At 33.4% G+C, this 16,596-nt stretch overlaps 1 protein-coding gene across 5 annotated transcripts in view; it reads right to left on the reverse strand.

Annotated features, from left to right (window-relative positions):
• The window catches only part of DYNC2H1 (dynein cytoplasmic 2 heavy chain 1), a 412,907-nt gene that overhangs the window by 222,440 nt on the left and 173,871 nt on the right, over positions 1-16,596 (reverse strand). For all 5 annotated transcript variants that reach the window (XM_049889447.1, XM_049889448.1, XM_049889446.1 and 2 more), the window contains exons 70-75: positions 15,352-15,441; positions 6,734-6,799; positions 4,591-4,641; positions 3,702-3,779; positions 2,783-2,914; positions 1,689-1,761 (exon numbers count right to left, since the gene is read on the reverse strand). In XM_049889447.1, coding sequence (XP_049745404.1) covers positions 1,689-1,761; positions 2,783-2,914; positions 3,702-3,779; positions 4,591-4,641; positions 6,734-6,799; positions 15,352-15,441 — 490 coding nt within the window. The remainder of the gene's footprint in view (positions 1-1,688; positions 1,762-2,782; positions 2,915-3,701; positions 3,780-4,590; positions 4,642-6,733; positions 6,800-15,351; positions 15,442-16,596) is intronic.

Here is a 16,596-nt window from a genome sequence, read left to right on the forward strand (position 1 = left end):
ATTGCTTTGGACACATCATTAGGAGGAATCAATACTGGAGCAGGACAACATGTTTGGTGAAGTAAAAGGCCAGCAAGGATAAGGAGGACTCTCAGTGAGATGGACTGGCACAATAGCTACAACAATGGACTCAAACATGCCGGTGATAGTAAGTATGACACAGGACCGGGCAATATTTCTTTATATACATAAGTCACCAAGAGTTGGAGTCAAATGGCAGCTATCTATCTATCTAAAAAGAGAATAAATTTGGCTCCTTCAGTATTTAGTAAGAACACAGACTTTGAATCTGGGTTTGAATCTTTGTTCTGTCATTTAGTAGCTGTATGATCTTGTTTCCTCATCTTCAAATGAGTATAAAAACAGCATATACCTTATAGAGTTACTGTGAGGATTAAAAGAGCTAATACACATATAGCACTTAGACTAATGTCTGGCACATAGTAAGAGCTGTTTAAGTGTTAGCTATCATTATCATTGTGAACATTTTAGTTTAAGTGAAAGACTGTGTCTACTAGTATAAATCTGATCATCTGCAGCTAAGAGTTCTCACAATAAGAGTTCTCACCCAAATATAATGGCTTTATCTACAAAGAAAACAATAATTATGCAGGACTACAAAGGTTTTCAATGATAAGCATAGAAGGACTCGTATTTCCTGCAATTTCATAAAACTCTGTGCTAGCTTGTTTATATGAGAAATTCTAATTTAGAGAAAACATGCATACGATGTTAGTCTTACCTGACTAGAATATATATGTTAGAATTAATAAGGAACAGTTCCTATATAAAATTATGTGTATACGTTCATATAACCACAAGCATGTATATATAAGGAAAAATGAAATAGAAACGGAGAATTTCTAGATAAAAAATTGTCAGCATACTACTTAGATTTTTTGTTTACAATGTAATTCTAAAACCTTCTGGATTCCGAAATAGTAAAGATTCATTACCCTTCAACGACTTTGCTTCAAGAAAAATATTTTTCATAGTCTTTCCTTGACACAGTTTTTCCAAACTTTACTTGCACAAAGAGAATCATGGTATGATTTTTTATTCCAAATGAGTGATAACTTTAACCCTCTAGATAAGACTACTAAAAGACTTAACAAAAATGTATTGTACAGTTTGTTTCTGGTCTAAAAGACATAAAAATTCTTTATTTTTTGTTTTAGACAAAGATAACTCATTTTGAGGAATTTACTTCCTAAGACTATGGCATCTGTGAGTTCATTTTGCTTTAATTCCTAAATTTTCCATTAAATTATGAGCATAAGTAGTACCTAGGCAGTACATTTTGCTTTAATTTCTAAATTTTCCATTAAATTATGACCATAAGTAGTACCTAGGCAGTAAAAATTTGGCACAAATATTTGATTCTCTGCTTTGAAGCTCTAACCATAGATAAATGTCTAAAGCACTTTCATAGGAAAATAATTTTTAAAACCTCAAACACCTTAACTAAATATAGAATGTAAATTATGCATCAAATATAAAATAACACTGTATGGTCATATCCAACACAGAAAACTAGTTTTTAAAACGAATGGGGGTCTGTCAGATATGTAGAATGAAATAAAAAGACCTTATAATCTTTATAAACTAAGGTTAATATAAAATAAAATGACAATAAAAACCAAATAATTCAGGTGAGTGACGTTGTTCTAGAAAAGTATGACACTTACCCAGGATTTTACATGCAAATAGAGCCATGGCACTTTGCAATCTGTCTGGTCTGAGAGCCTGTACCACAAGAACCTTAAAATAAAGTGCAGGTTATTTTTAAACAATAAAGTTCCCATAAAAGCTTTAACCAAACAATAACTAATATCAATTAATTTAGGTAAATAAATATTTATTAAAATCTGTGAAAACATCATTGTTCCATAGCATTTACTATGCCTTGAAAACTGTCACAATAGGTATATACCATGACATCATTTTGATATCCAAATTATTGCTGAACTCCATTTACTTCCTCAAACCTAACAACAAAAGTAAAAACATCAGCATGCAATGGTCATAGGATCATGTCTTCAGGATCTCACGAAGGGCCAAATGGCAGGAGAAAATAAAGGTATGTAGGTAAGGCATTTCTGGTAGCAGCAGAACAGAGGTCTAGAAATCCTGCCTAGAAGTTTCAAATTACTATTTTTATGTTGTATCATGTACATCAAAGATACTCCCAGATGCTTAGATTTTCAAATGATGAGTTTCTTAGTTGCTTTTGTTAATTTTAACACACTTGGTGAAATGAAATTCATGTATACGGAAACATGAGGGGGACATAAACCACAGCCAGCAGTTTGGTGAAGAGTTAAGTCATTTCCTGGAGTGTTAATTCTTGCAGAACTTTACCACTATGAGCTTTTTGGCTAGTCAATCAGACTATGGGGTGGAACCCACAAGTAGCTTTCATCATTCTATTTGGAAATGAAATGGGAACAAATCCCCTGTTCCTCACCAGTCTTTTCCTTCGATAGAACCCTGGGAAATGAGTGAAGAACCTGTACAATGTGTACCTCACTTTCTTTCTGAAAGACATTTTTTCTACTGTAAAATCACCCTCGAGTCGAAGCAGAGGAAGTGACAAAAAGATAGAGTGGGAGACACTGTAACTAGAAATTCTGCCAATAATTTAATTGTCTGGGTAAGACGGTAAAAGTGAAAATCCTTTCCCTACATACTACGTCACATTAAAGGCAAAGCTTTCATTTTAGTGGTTTCTGAATGGCAAGAGAAACATTACTTTATGCATTTAAATAACACTAAATTTTACCTGCTGAAATAAGGAAACTTTTTTTGCAAGAATAGACGGAAATTCTTGCTCACACATTGAATTATGATAGTAAGTACGCCACAGAGCTGCATCTTCAAAGCAGAGGGTCTGATAAAGACTGGGGAGAGCAATCTAAAAAATAAAAATAACCACATACACTGCTTAAACAAATGTAAACACATTTTAAGAAAAATTCTAAAAAAGTAAATGAAAACCAATTAAGGTAAATGTTTATTATTTGTTTTATATTTGTGTTGGCTTAACTAATCATCTAGGTCAGAAATAATATGGTAAACTTATCCAGTGTTAAAGCCAAAATTAAATAAAAGAAAACATTTCCAGAGTAGTACTAAATCAGTACTCACAGTTAATAAATCTTTTCTCTACATAAAAACATTTGCACTCAACTATCTCCACCTTGTGGAGAAAAGACATGGCATCATTAAAACAGAACACAAGTTTTAAGCATTGCAGCAAGTTTGAGTTCCAGGTTAGACTGTAAAAATATGCCAAATTTCAGATTCATATCTATAACAAAGCATGTTTTTCTAAGCCATGTTCATTTATGCCCCTAAATATGAACATGTGACTCTGAATGTTTTAACTCTATCTGGTACCTGATAAATTTCTACTCATCATTCAATATTCTCCTTTAATATCTCAGAGGTTTTCCCCAACATATACATTCTGTCCATCTCAAATAGCTTTCTCTTCAGAGTATACTTGACAAATTTTCATCATTCTACTTAGAATAAATATTTATTTAGAGTAATTTTGGTAATTTTTTTACTCAGAGGTTTTATGTCATATGTGCAGAAATATCAAAACTGAATATAAGCAGGCAGCACATCCGAAGTCAACAGAAATAATTCAAACATTAAAAAACGTATATATATTCCTTATAGTAGGAAAGGAATACCTTTAATGTTGCCACTGCCCAGCTTCTTTCCTGATCTATCCAAGATGGAAGTTGATCACGTATTCTTTGTTGAGAGTCCTATAATAAAATCAGTTATTTTCCTTGATATACTTGATAAAATGCAGACTTTCAGAAAAATTAACAATTAATTAGCTATTTTTATGAACACTATTTTGGAAAAATAATGATTCTGTGTATTATTTATTTATTTGTTTTACAAGCTAATATGATAAAATTCTAAGTTACATAAGGTATAAAAAACCTTTTGGACAAATATTGCATTCATTTTCTTTGTGTTTCATCTTTCGTGAAATTTCAGAAAAACTTAAATGTTACAGAAATAGCTATGAAGTCATATTATTTTAACTATATCTTACATTGCAGACATGATCTAGGTTCTATATTACAGTTTGGGTATAGTGCTTTGAGGAATATTATACATCACATGTTCAAATAGAAATATACTAGAGAAAAAACTAAATTTGAATGAAGTTATAACAAGTTTAAAACTAATTTTTTTAATTTTAGTTATATAAGAAAAATTTCCGAAATATAATACAAGATTTTAATTTCCTAAAGATTATAAAAGGGTTCTTGGAATAAAATACATATACCAAGGGGCAGGGAGATCAAAAAACTACATTCACTTCTTAGTATTTAATTATTATTCTTCAAAAAAATGTGAGTTTTCAAGGACAAAAACATAAATTTAGGCCCATTTTAAAGTAGGGCAATAGAGACAAGGACATATTCCTCTAATCAAAGTATAAAATCAAAGTATATCAACAATAATTTAAAATTCATATGAAGCATATTATATTTTATGATTCCAAAGCCAGAACTATTTTCACTAAGAGTAAAATAGTGAGGTTTTGTTATTTCAACTTACAGCTTTCCGTAACATATCTCCAACAACCACACCTGTAAATGTATCCCATTCCTATTGAACAAAAACATAAAGAGTACAAAAAAACATGAAAATGCTAACTAGTTAACAAAATGTTCTTAATTTCCCAAGATGGCTTACAAGGAAGCTTTCTAAGGACTCAAAAAAAAAATAAATAAAACTCCTTTCATATCTTTCCACTTTTTCTAGTACAACATTAACATTATAAGAACCAGTACACGTGTCAACAGAAAATATTAATATGAAATCTAAATTATTTTATTAAAACAAAAATATAGCTGCATATCATACATGAGTTATATATTTTATATACATATATATACACATATATGTGAGTCTTAACCAAGTCAAAAAAAAAAAAAAATAGGAAACCCTGGTGGCGTAGTGGTTAAGTGCTACGGCTGCTAACCAAAAGGTCGGCAGTCTTAGAAGCCCAAAATTTTAATGTCAGATCCGATTAGCATTTGCTCAATACTTGTTTATTTGTTCTAGCATAGGTACTCCCCACCAATAGTTATAAGCAATGTCGTCGAATCTATACCAACTCATAGTGACCCTCAAAGACAGAGTAGAACTGCCCTATAGGTTTCCAAGGCTGTAAATCTTTATGGAAGCAGACTGCCACATTTTTTTCCCATAGGGTAGCTGGTGGGTTCGAACCATTGACCTTTAGTTTAGCATCCCAGCATTCAACCACTACGCCACCAAGACTCATGGGTTCAGAAAAATCTAGGCAGTAAGGATCACCAAAAATTTAAGAACAGTACATATTAGGGAAGTACTGAGAAAAGTACTTACATTAACTTATTTTTTTTTTCCTATAGATTAAGAGAAAACTCTCATTATTTCTTCTTTTGTAGCCATGGAGTTGAGATTGATCAAGTGTTGTGGGTACTCTAAGAAAATCTATATTTTTACCCTGGGTTTCTACCATCGCATAATGACCTGGGTGCTATCAGAATATTTGTTACACATCAGTCATCAAATAAAGCATAATATAATAAAATTTGAGAGCAATATGAACAAATTACTAAAGCACCATACTTCTTGCCTCCACCAACCCATGTCAAACACTCTTCCAATTAAAATTATGCAGCCATAAATATGTAAAATAGGGATGATTACTATGTGACTCAAAGAAGTTTATCTTCCTCAGTGCTAATTTATTTATACTCCAGGAGGAAAAAATAGGGAATATCAAGTCTGATATTATGTGGAACATACTGAATATGGTGAAATCTATTACACAGGAGGAGGGAAAAGTATCAAAGTTCACAGTAGAAATGAAAGGAATGAAGTTAATAAGTTCAGGAGAAACTATACAAGTCAGCTAGAGCAGGTGGAGTTAGGAAGACAAAAAAAAAAAGGAAAGAACATAGGCATAACTGTAGAATGGTCCACATGGTTTTAACAAAGGAATGAGAGGAACCCAGAACACAGCTAAATATGAAAAAAGCAGAGTTAAAGTTTACTAGGTCAAAGCTGCACTGTCCATATACCATTCCCAGGCACTCTGGTTATTAGATTCGCACTTTATTATAATGGCATAATAATGACAAAAAATCACTACAGATAATTTAGGCAGACCAGAGATGCATTAGTTAGTTCCAGCTCGAGGGATATTCTTCTAAAGTTTGAGAGGGGGGTTATATGGCAAACCAGAAACGAGGTCGTAAAGAAAGAAAAAAGTTATACATAAAAAAGATTGACATAAACATGCAGGCTCAAGGAAGCACCTGAAACTATCCATCCTCTTGCTTCATCTACCGACTCTGAACAAGTCAGTGGAGGTAATAAATAATGTAGTTGTATATCCATCTTGTTTCACTTTTTCCTACTTAGCAACTCCACGGCTTAGACCAGGACAATAAGAAGGTTGACTCTTTTGGTGCCCTGCTTAAGTGGGCCTGGATTCAGAAAAATCTAAGCAGTTTGGTGAGTTACTTACATTGCTTTCCCCATCTTACCATCACTCTGGAAAACACGGCTCATCCTCTACCTTCATGAAGGATTTATAGGTTTGCATATAATTTCTAACCTAGTGTAATTTCTGATCTAACTATAAATCCACCCATGGCCAAATTTCTATATAAGTCTAAAATTTTCCTCCTCTAATTCTACTTACATTTTCTTGAAAAAGTTCAGGGTGCATTCCTCGAACAAAATGCAATGCGAACATCAACTGATCAGCCTGAAATAAATAACAGATGTTATATTCCTTTTTCTAAATTTCTGGCTTTACAAAAGCATAATTCTTAAATTTGAGTTCACACTGAGTCTTCAAATCATCTCCTTTTATTAATATACAAGATGACCATTCAGACTGCACCTATATAAAACAAACACTTCCAAGTTGGGGCTGAAGGAATGATAGAGAACATGCTAATAGCATTTAGAGAAAATGCTAAAGATTAAGCCACCTGCACATCTCCTGAAAAAAAAAAAAAAAACTTACTTAACCAGGGAAAATCCAGTTGTGAGGTTTGGATTAATCATTATTAACAGATCAACTTTTTGCATTAGCAATTTTCAATATATCACTGTATGGTTTAAACACATGGATAGTTACATTCAATTATCACAACTGTTTTCTCCTTACTGGATATTCTTTCTAAATTAAACAGAAAACTGTAGTGAACTCCTGATTTTCCACAATAAAGAGAAGAACACTAAGTAAGTTAAAACAACAAATAATTCCACCAAAGGTGTTATTACTTACAGAAAAGAGGCAAAACCAAAACATAAGCAACTGATTGAGATTAGAAACCACAGAAGCCATCAGATGGTCCAACATCTTACAGGTAAAACAAAAGCAGAACAAAGAATAGGCTGTATCAATGAACAGGTATATCAAAAAAGATACCAAATCACGCAGAATGAGAGTTCCTCAAGGCAAAAGATCATATCTGGAATATAGAACATGCTCAAAAATTTCTGAGGAAAGGAAGGAAGGAGGATAGAAAAGCAAGGGAGAGATTAAGACTCAGACTTTAAGCGGCAATCTGAGAAGATGAGTAAAGCAAAGAAAAAAGAAACAAAGTCAGGGAATCTAGGGTGAGAAACTGATAGTCTGCCACACAGTTTCTATCAGCTGCTGCCAGCAGTCTTAGAAGGATCATACTCTGAATCCAACTGTCTAAATTCACCCATTTACAAAAAACTTGAAAGCAATTATTATGTTGAGAGAATTGACTCTATTTATAAGGATATATTAAATAAGAATATATCAAAATTGAATTGTTTTAGATTATCTCTGTATATAAACATTCTTTTGGTGGCACAATACTGTGTGAGACATGTAATATGAAAAGAGATTAGATATAATTGTGCCATGACCCATGTCTCTTTGATACATGGTACCCACGGAAAATAAGATTTGACATTTTAATATCGAAAACAAATGCTATAAAAGGTAATCACCAATTTGTTTACATTTATTGGGAGAACATTTTTAATCCACAAATTGTACTAATTGTACTCTCTGTGAGACTGAACAGGCCTTGTTCATCACTGTACTCCTCGTGTCTGCTATAAATGGCAGGTAAATAAGTATGTGTTAAATGAATGGTCTCATTAATGGGTATTAAGAGCCCAGGTCCATACTCAGAGAGAAACCAAAACCAAACCTACTGCCACCAAGCCAATTCTGACTCAGCAATCCTACAGGACAGAGTAGAACAGCCCCATAGGATTTCTAAGGCTGTAAGTCTTTACGGAAGCAGACTGCCACATCTTTCTCCCATGGAGTGACTGGAATCAAAGAGAACTGGATACAAATTCCACCTCTGCTTTACTAGCCAGTGACCTTGTGCTTACTTCACCTATCTTAACCTCAGTTTCCTTACCTGTAAAAAAGAGGATACTACACCTACCTTGTAACATTATTGTAAGAATTCAATTAGAGACACTTAGCATGGTACCTGATACACTGTAAGAGCCCATTAATGGTAGCTATTATCATTTTTATTACTACTAATAATAACATAAAATGGACCCTATATTTTATTCAACCGGGGTGAGGAGCCTTCCAGTAAAAACTACCTGCAAGCAATTACTTTGCCTACAAGAAAATTACTGAGGCCAAGCTCCAAAATGTTGGCAAAATAGCCACACAATATGTGGTCTATAAGTGAGTCATGGTGGTTATCCTTCTCCTCTTATACTGGTCACAGAACACATCCTGTTCGTAGGGATAACCACATGATCAAAACTGGGCCAATCACATTTTATCACTCCACAGATATTGAAGTGCCCCATAACCTAAGTTGGGCTTAGCAAAACCTTCTCCCATGATTTTCTGAGCTGGAGCTCAGAAAACTAGCAGAAAAAAGTTATTTTTGCCAGCAGTCTGGTTGCCTAGCTGTGGCAATGAGTCCCTTTAGTCCCAAGTATTCTACAATAATATTATAAGGAAGAATAATTGATGAATCGAGAAGATAATAAAACCGAAAATATAACTTACCAAAAGAGAGAACATTATTTCTAATTAAATCGAGATAAAATTAAGAACAGATAAATCAAACTTAAGTATTTTCTAAATACTTATTTCAAAAAAAGAAAAAACTTGTCAATATCCAGAGTTGAGAAAGCATTTAATCATATTTTGGTGTCTATAAAATCTGGTCACTTTAATTCACCAACTTATCTGAGTATACTTGGGTTCTGCTAGAAAATATTTTAACATTAAGGGGAAATAAAATCTCAACTAGTCATCTACACAATTAACTAGCTAAGTGAAGACAAATCATTCAGAGATGGTAGACCACTGGATGGTATAAGCCAACCACATACCCCATGCCATATTCCAACACACTGTCTGTGGGGTACTCAGAAAGAGTGAAACTATCAGAACAAGGTTAATACAATGTACGGGAATCTTATAGTCATCTTCATAGTTGAGATCGAGTTCACACTTCCAAATATTATGATTTGCTTCATCCACATCCTATTAGCAAGCAAGAGAAGAAAAATGGCTCAGTAATTTTAAAAAGCAGGCTTTAGCATCAAGCAAAATGGGTTTGAATTTCAGCTTCACATCTTTTAGAGCTGAGTAACCTAGAGAAGGGTTATTATTAGCTCTAAACCTGGATTTCCTCTTCCGTATAACAGGATTGTTGTAGGAATTAAATGACAATGCATGTAAGGCACTTCACAATGCCTGATACATTCATTTTAAGTCTTACAAGGTAATAGTTACTATCATGCTATCAGTATACTGGCACACTACAAAATATTGGAGAAGATTTTATCTGAAAAATATTTCATAAACTCCGTGACTCTCAAAGAGACAAAGAAGCAGTGGGAAGTATAAGTAATTTGTTCCCTTTCTTTTTACTCAACAGTATTCACTGCTTTCAAATATGTTCAATGAAGAGTATAAAGTAGATGTTACCTTTGAAGAAAAGTCCTGTTTTAATCTCAAAGAAGTTAATATGGCATATAACTCAAGCACTCACATTCATGCTTGAAGCTAATTCATACACAAGAAAGAACAATTCTAGGCACGTTCAACTGTACTTCCAGAAAATGCAAAGAATTAGCTATAATACTAAAAGCTCCAAAGTTACCTAATCACAAGAAAATTATCTAAATTATCCAGATTCATTTTAATGGCCTCAGGTTATATAATTTCTAAACACCCAGAGAACTTCTAGTTTTTTAAATACAAAAAAAAAAAAAATCTGATAGAAAAAATACCAGAATCTAAGTTAAATGATTTAGAAGACAAACACAATAATGAGATGTTATTAACATTTTATTTTAAAATGTAACAACCATCTGAATTTTATGCAATCAACCAGAAAATTCACTTACGAGGGAGGCACGGTAAGCTGCATAGGCATAAACTTGATAGCAAGCGCAGCCAGCAACTGCTCAGCCACTATCAAACGAGACCACAAACATCTTGCTTCTCCTGTCCTCTGTCATCAAGACCCTGAGCGCTGCCTGTAACTCAGTTTCTGCCTTAACCCCCAGTCAAAGCCAGTCTGTTAGCCTCAAAAGTGTCCTAAACTAACCTAAGTCTCATTATAATAGTAAAATCTCCACCCAGGGTGGGACTTACTTGCCATTTTCTATACATTGTAAAGAAAAAAAAAGTAATTTGTTTTACTGCACCTGCGCACCATGACAACCTGCGTAGTCCATGATGTTTGTACATAGCTCCTTGTGAGAGACAGTATAAAAGGCTCTGCTCCCTTTGTTCAGGGAACCGAATTTAAGAAACGTTCTCCATGCCCCTTGTTTGTGCACCTGCAGTAAACACTCTTCCTCTCTCCCCACCTCGGTGCGCCTTGATCAGCCTTGATCGGCTGGAAGCTGCACCAACTGGACCTGCTTCTGGTAACAAACTTACAAGAAATTTGCATGAAAAAAACCTCTCTTCATACCCAACCAGACATTGTTCCTATAGTATTTCAGATTTCTTTGAGATAATACTACCAAGAAGAAGGTATGCTGTTCCAACCCTCTCTCCAACCCTTTTCCATACGTTCACCCATAGTGTAAACTAAACTCTGACAACTTTTAGTATTTTGTTCTATTACTAGTGTGGAATAACAATAAAAAAAAGTTACTCAAAATAGATATTTTATTTCAAGAGGGTTTTCTTATCCAGGGACCTAAAAACTACTGACCCCAAATCAATCCTGTCTGCAGCTGTTTTATTCCACCCAAAGTTGTTAATCAGCTTTTCTTTCCTGCTCAGAGAGCAGTCAATAACAAAACCATGACCTTGTGATTTAATGAAAAAGAGTCTAGGCTTACTTAATTTCAATTTTAAAAGGTTCCATGGTTACAAGTGGGTGGAGGGCCAGATTTAGGTGGAAACCCTGCTGGAGTAGTGGTTAAGTGCCACAGCTGCTAACCAAAAGGTCCGCAGTTCAAATCCACCAGGCACTCCTTGGAAACTCTATGGGGCAGTTCTACTCTGACCTGTAGGGTCACTATGAGTCAGAATCGACTCCATGGCAATGGGTTTGGTTTTTTTTCGGTTTTAGGCCAGAGACCACCTGGTAATCAGATATCAGTTTATCTCAGTAAAAGGGAGAGGGCAGGGTTCAATCAATCATGTTAAGATTAGCCAATGGTTGCTCTCTATTCTTTTCCCTCCTCTTCTCTTTACAAGCCATATTGTAACTAGCTTACTTCAAGCCATTTGCTTTTATTTTTAGACTCAAAATGGATACACTATATGAATAGATAATAGCTGCTTACAATAACTCTTATGTTTCAATTTCTTTGAGTTTTGATTATTTTTAACACTAGCTATCCCAAATGATAAGCTGGGATGAAGAAATAATATGCAAAGGTACTAACATGTACGTAGTTTTATTACAATCCTAAGTTTTGGGAAACCAAATATGCTCCTTATAATATAATTTTCTAAAATAATTAGGTTACTGAAATAAAAACATTTGATTTCTAGTAGAAAAAAAAGAATGATATAAACTAACAATCTAAACCGAAATCACTGGACATTTGGCTTAGTTTATTAAAGTCTAAATTTTCTGTTACAAAACAAGTCAATCATTTTTCTTTCCCAGGTCAACTTACTTTCAGTTCAGTGTGATGTGAATACTAATAACTCTAGTCTCTATTTCAAGGATCTATTGTTGCCTTAATGCTGTTACCAACACAACCGCAAAATCAGCATGAGAGAAACTCTGGCAGGCAGTTTTCCTGTTATGCTGATTGCTAAAAACTCAAAAAGCTTTCACTAAAACATGAAATCGGTTCCATCCTAAGAAAGGTTGTAGTGCTAAATCTTCAGAAACACACCTCATTACTTTATGATTAATGTGCTTCCTGAACTCGTATTCACCAGTGAAACTCTCTAGTATAATGAATTCATGCTGCATGAGTTTAATATTATTCACACACAAAATGGATATTCCACCATCAACTAAAAACATGTCTTAAGAACTGTAAACCAAAGCAATTTTTTTAATGATTTACTACTGTTCACAATAGGAAAGTATTAGTCAAGAAAGGCCGTGAAAAATTCCAACTGGGTCCTCAAATGTTAAGGACAGCTAAGCCTCTCAACCTCTCTCCTAGAGCGACAAACTGCTGTCTTTAGGCTAGCCTAAGTACGTTTGTAAAAAGTAAAGTGACTGCAAAGAGGTAACTCTCACTACAGTTCACTGATGAGTTAAACTATCTGGGTACTGAATATTTATTATATCTTTCTCTAATTATATCATAAAATATATGACATATGAGGATTTAAACACCATCAGTACTGCATGTACTGGAAATAAGAACATATAAACTGAGATAAAGCTTTATAAGTTAGAAACAAGAAAGAAACTCCTAATTTTAAAAAAAGCTACTAATTTTTTGAATGAAGAAGGAAATTTATATTATCTTAACTTTAACTTAAAATGTTTTTTAAAGAATAGTATTTATAACATATTCACTTTCAAAAAGAATTTGGTGCCAGCTCAACAGAAAAAAACTGTAATGCCACATCATTTTTATAAATAGTCTATTTTAATGTAAATGTTTCAGAAAGGATAAAAAAGCATTAAACGTATTATTAGAAGATTGGCCAAAATAAAAATTACAGTAATTTTATTACCTAGAAAATAAAAAGGATTAAAACTACATAAAATGATCACACAAATTTAATAATCTAGAAATGTAAATAGGAAAAACCCAAAGATGATTAAAAAATGAAATATAAAAATGATTATAATAATGTAGGCCTGTTCTATAAAGTAAAAGCTTATCCTTTGAAATACCAAGAAAACAGACATCTACAGCAAGTTATGGAAGAAAGGGACAAATAAGCAACTTTAAAAACAATAAAGACAGGCACAAAAGAGTAAGATACCATTTGTAAACCACCAGCTTGGTAAAATTTAAGAAAATTAATAATATATTGGGTTGATAGGAATGCAAGGAAACAGGTACTATCATACTCTGTGGTCAGGGATATTAACTGGTAAAAACCTTTTCAGAAGCCAATGTGGCAGTATTTAACAAAATTTTAAGTGTCCATATTCTCAAACCAGTAATTATACTTCAATCCAGAAATCTACTGAATAGAAATACACGTGTATATAAAGATGAGTGTACTGCACAGAATATTCACTACAGATTTACTTCTAGTAGCAAGAAATATAATCTAATATCTACCAATAGAGTAGTAAATAAAGTAGTATATAATTTTATATACTACATTTAATTGTATAGTATTATGGCATAATGAGGTTAACACAGTTACACTCACAAGAGAGATCTCCAAGACACACCGCAAGACAAGGGAAGTTACAGGACAATACATATAGCAAGGAAAATAAAAATATTACATCTATGTATTTTGTGCATATGTTTATAAAGAGAGAAGAAAAGGATTACAGGGAACAAATAAACCTGTGAAAGGGTTCACTCTAGTGAAGCAGTAAGAGTTGCAGAAGAGGGTGAAATGAATTTTTAAGGATTTTTCTATGTAGTTCCATAAAGTTTGGAACTCTATTTGAGAAGATTTTTAAAATTTGTGTAATAAAAAAAAAAAAATTATCTCAATGTATTGTTACACGAGATAAAGCATTATACGAATGTTAGTGACAGGAGATCGATAACTGATAAAATTCTGCCACTATGTAGGTCATCCTAATACTCTAGGATTATAACAGTTTACATGTGTAACATCGACAAAATAGGCTTTGAGATCAGTTACTTACAATTACTCATTTAACACTAACACAAGTTAAAACTGAGAACCAAACAGGTACTTTTTAGAGTCATAGTTACTACGAGACCATTAAAACTAAGTATAACCCCACAGTTCTTGTTAAAGTAATTCTGCAGAAATTCTCAATTGTAACTATTTGAACTACCAATGACATCCCTTGTCAAAGTGCTGAAAGGTATTCTGAAGGATTTATTCTCTGACTTAAGTGAAGGTCCTCAAGAAAATCACTGTAATAAAAATTACTATCCCATTCTAAAGAATACATTAACTATGAATTTTTCAAGATTTTCTTGAAAGCCTATATAACTGGCCCATATAACTATTTTTCTCACTTAGTTAATTGCCTTACAAAGCTCTTTATTAACATTGTCTAATCTATCCCCAAAGATGGATATTTAAAAAATAAAAAAAATCTAAATGAAAAGCATCCGTGTTTTCTACAATATTCAAATATTTCTAAAATAAACATCATTGTATTCCTCTGGGACCCTTATAATATGAAGACTGCTATGACACATTTCTCTCACAATTCAGGATCAGGCGTAAGTTTACTTCCTAATGCTGGGAACAGTGAGGATTTTGCCCCTTCAACCAGGGAATATTTGACAATATTTGAAGAGATTTTTGGTTTTCACAACTGGGGGCGTGTAGGGAAGAGGGGCAGAAGCCAATAACTCTGCTAAACATCTTGCAATGCACAGAACAACTCCCCAGAACAAAGAATTATGTGGCTCAAAATGCCAGTAGTGCTGAGGCTGAGAAACTCGGGCAAGATGGTGAGCTACGTCATCTACTGTAGTTCCGAATGCTACAACTGCTATCCCAGTATTGTGGTCCCTTCCTTCCTTACCACTTTTCTCCCCTTTACACCCACAAATGCTGTGTTTATCCTTGTTAGTAATGAATATTTTTCTGGGACTATATCAGAAATGCCAATTTCAATACCCTTCCAGTAGGTCAAAGTCATATAAATTTAACTGTAAATACTATATTAAATCAAGGAGCAGCGAGTATTTTATACTTGATAATATAACATTTCTTACCTTAAATAGACAACGGCATATGTATTCATATACCATATGTTTTAATGAGTTGATAAGAGACCGGTTCCTCTGTTCTGTATTTTCAGAATCCTGTAAATTACAATATGAAAATTAAAAACTATTAGGAAATGGATAAACATTTAAAAGGTATCCTATTTTAATCACTCTTATACATTGTTCCTCCAGGATCAAAGCTGATTCTAGAACAAGAATCTTTGTCCATCGAACTCAAAGGACGAAGCAGGTAAGTGCATTAAATGTGTACACTAACGTAATACAAAAAAAAAAAAAAAAATTGTATTTTTCTTTAACGAATGGAATTAAAGCTTTCAATAAATGAAAGCTGCAATCAGTTTCTAATAATACAACATGAACTGAAGTTGACCATATCAGTTTCATTCCTGCTAGCATTAAAAATATGTTCTGCATTAATCTGGGTTAAAGCCATATAGATTAATGTATCATATTATCAATCCAGCCTTAAACCATTATGAACAGAACCATTCTACAAAGAATTTTGTCATCCTCAATCTGAGAACTTAAGTAAGGACAAAAAACTTTAGTTTTTGACCTGCTTTTGTACTGCTACTGTAAAATGGATGAAGAGAAAGTCATGATTTGATAAGGTATCATTAATGCCTATTTCCTTTGATCAATGAAAAATTCGTGTGAGGTAGGAATGGGGAAGGGAGAAGTTGTAAAGGGTGGCCTTTTCCCTAAGTGTGAGATGAGTTTTACATCTCACTTCAGGGCGCATTTGGAAAATACATACATCAGAAATTCAATTCTAGTCAAATATTTAGACTAAATTTACTTGCTTCCTTGTGATTATAACTGACAAAAGAAAACTAACCTAATAACATAATTTAATGGTTTAGAGAAATATATCCAGAAGCAGCAGTGAAACCGGTGCAAGACATTACGAACTGGCACTTAGATGTATCGAAACCATGCATCTAACCCTTGTTAGTAACATGTTTTCACCAAGGAAGCTCATCATTCATAGTTCAGATGGCAAACACTCCTTTTCACTTTACTATTGTATTATCAAAGATCACATCTGAAACTGAGAATAAAAAAAAAGCGGTCCACTAAAATCACTCTTTTATAAGATAAAAAAAAAAGATAGTATGCAGTCATTCCATGATCCAGCGTATTTTCAAAACACTGAAAAGCAAGTTTTCTGTTATTTTTAAAGTAAATTCAAATGCACAAACATACACACACAAGTTCACACACACACAC

The sequence above is a fragment of the Elephas maximus genome, chromosome 7 (assembly GCF_024166365.1).
Source record: "Elephas maximus indicus isolate mEleMax1 chromosome 7, mEleMax1 primary haplotype, whole genome shotgun sequence".
NCBI lineage: Eukaryota > Metazoa > Chordata > Mammalia > Proboscidea > Elephantidae > Elephas > Elephas maximus.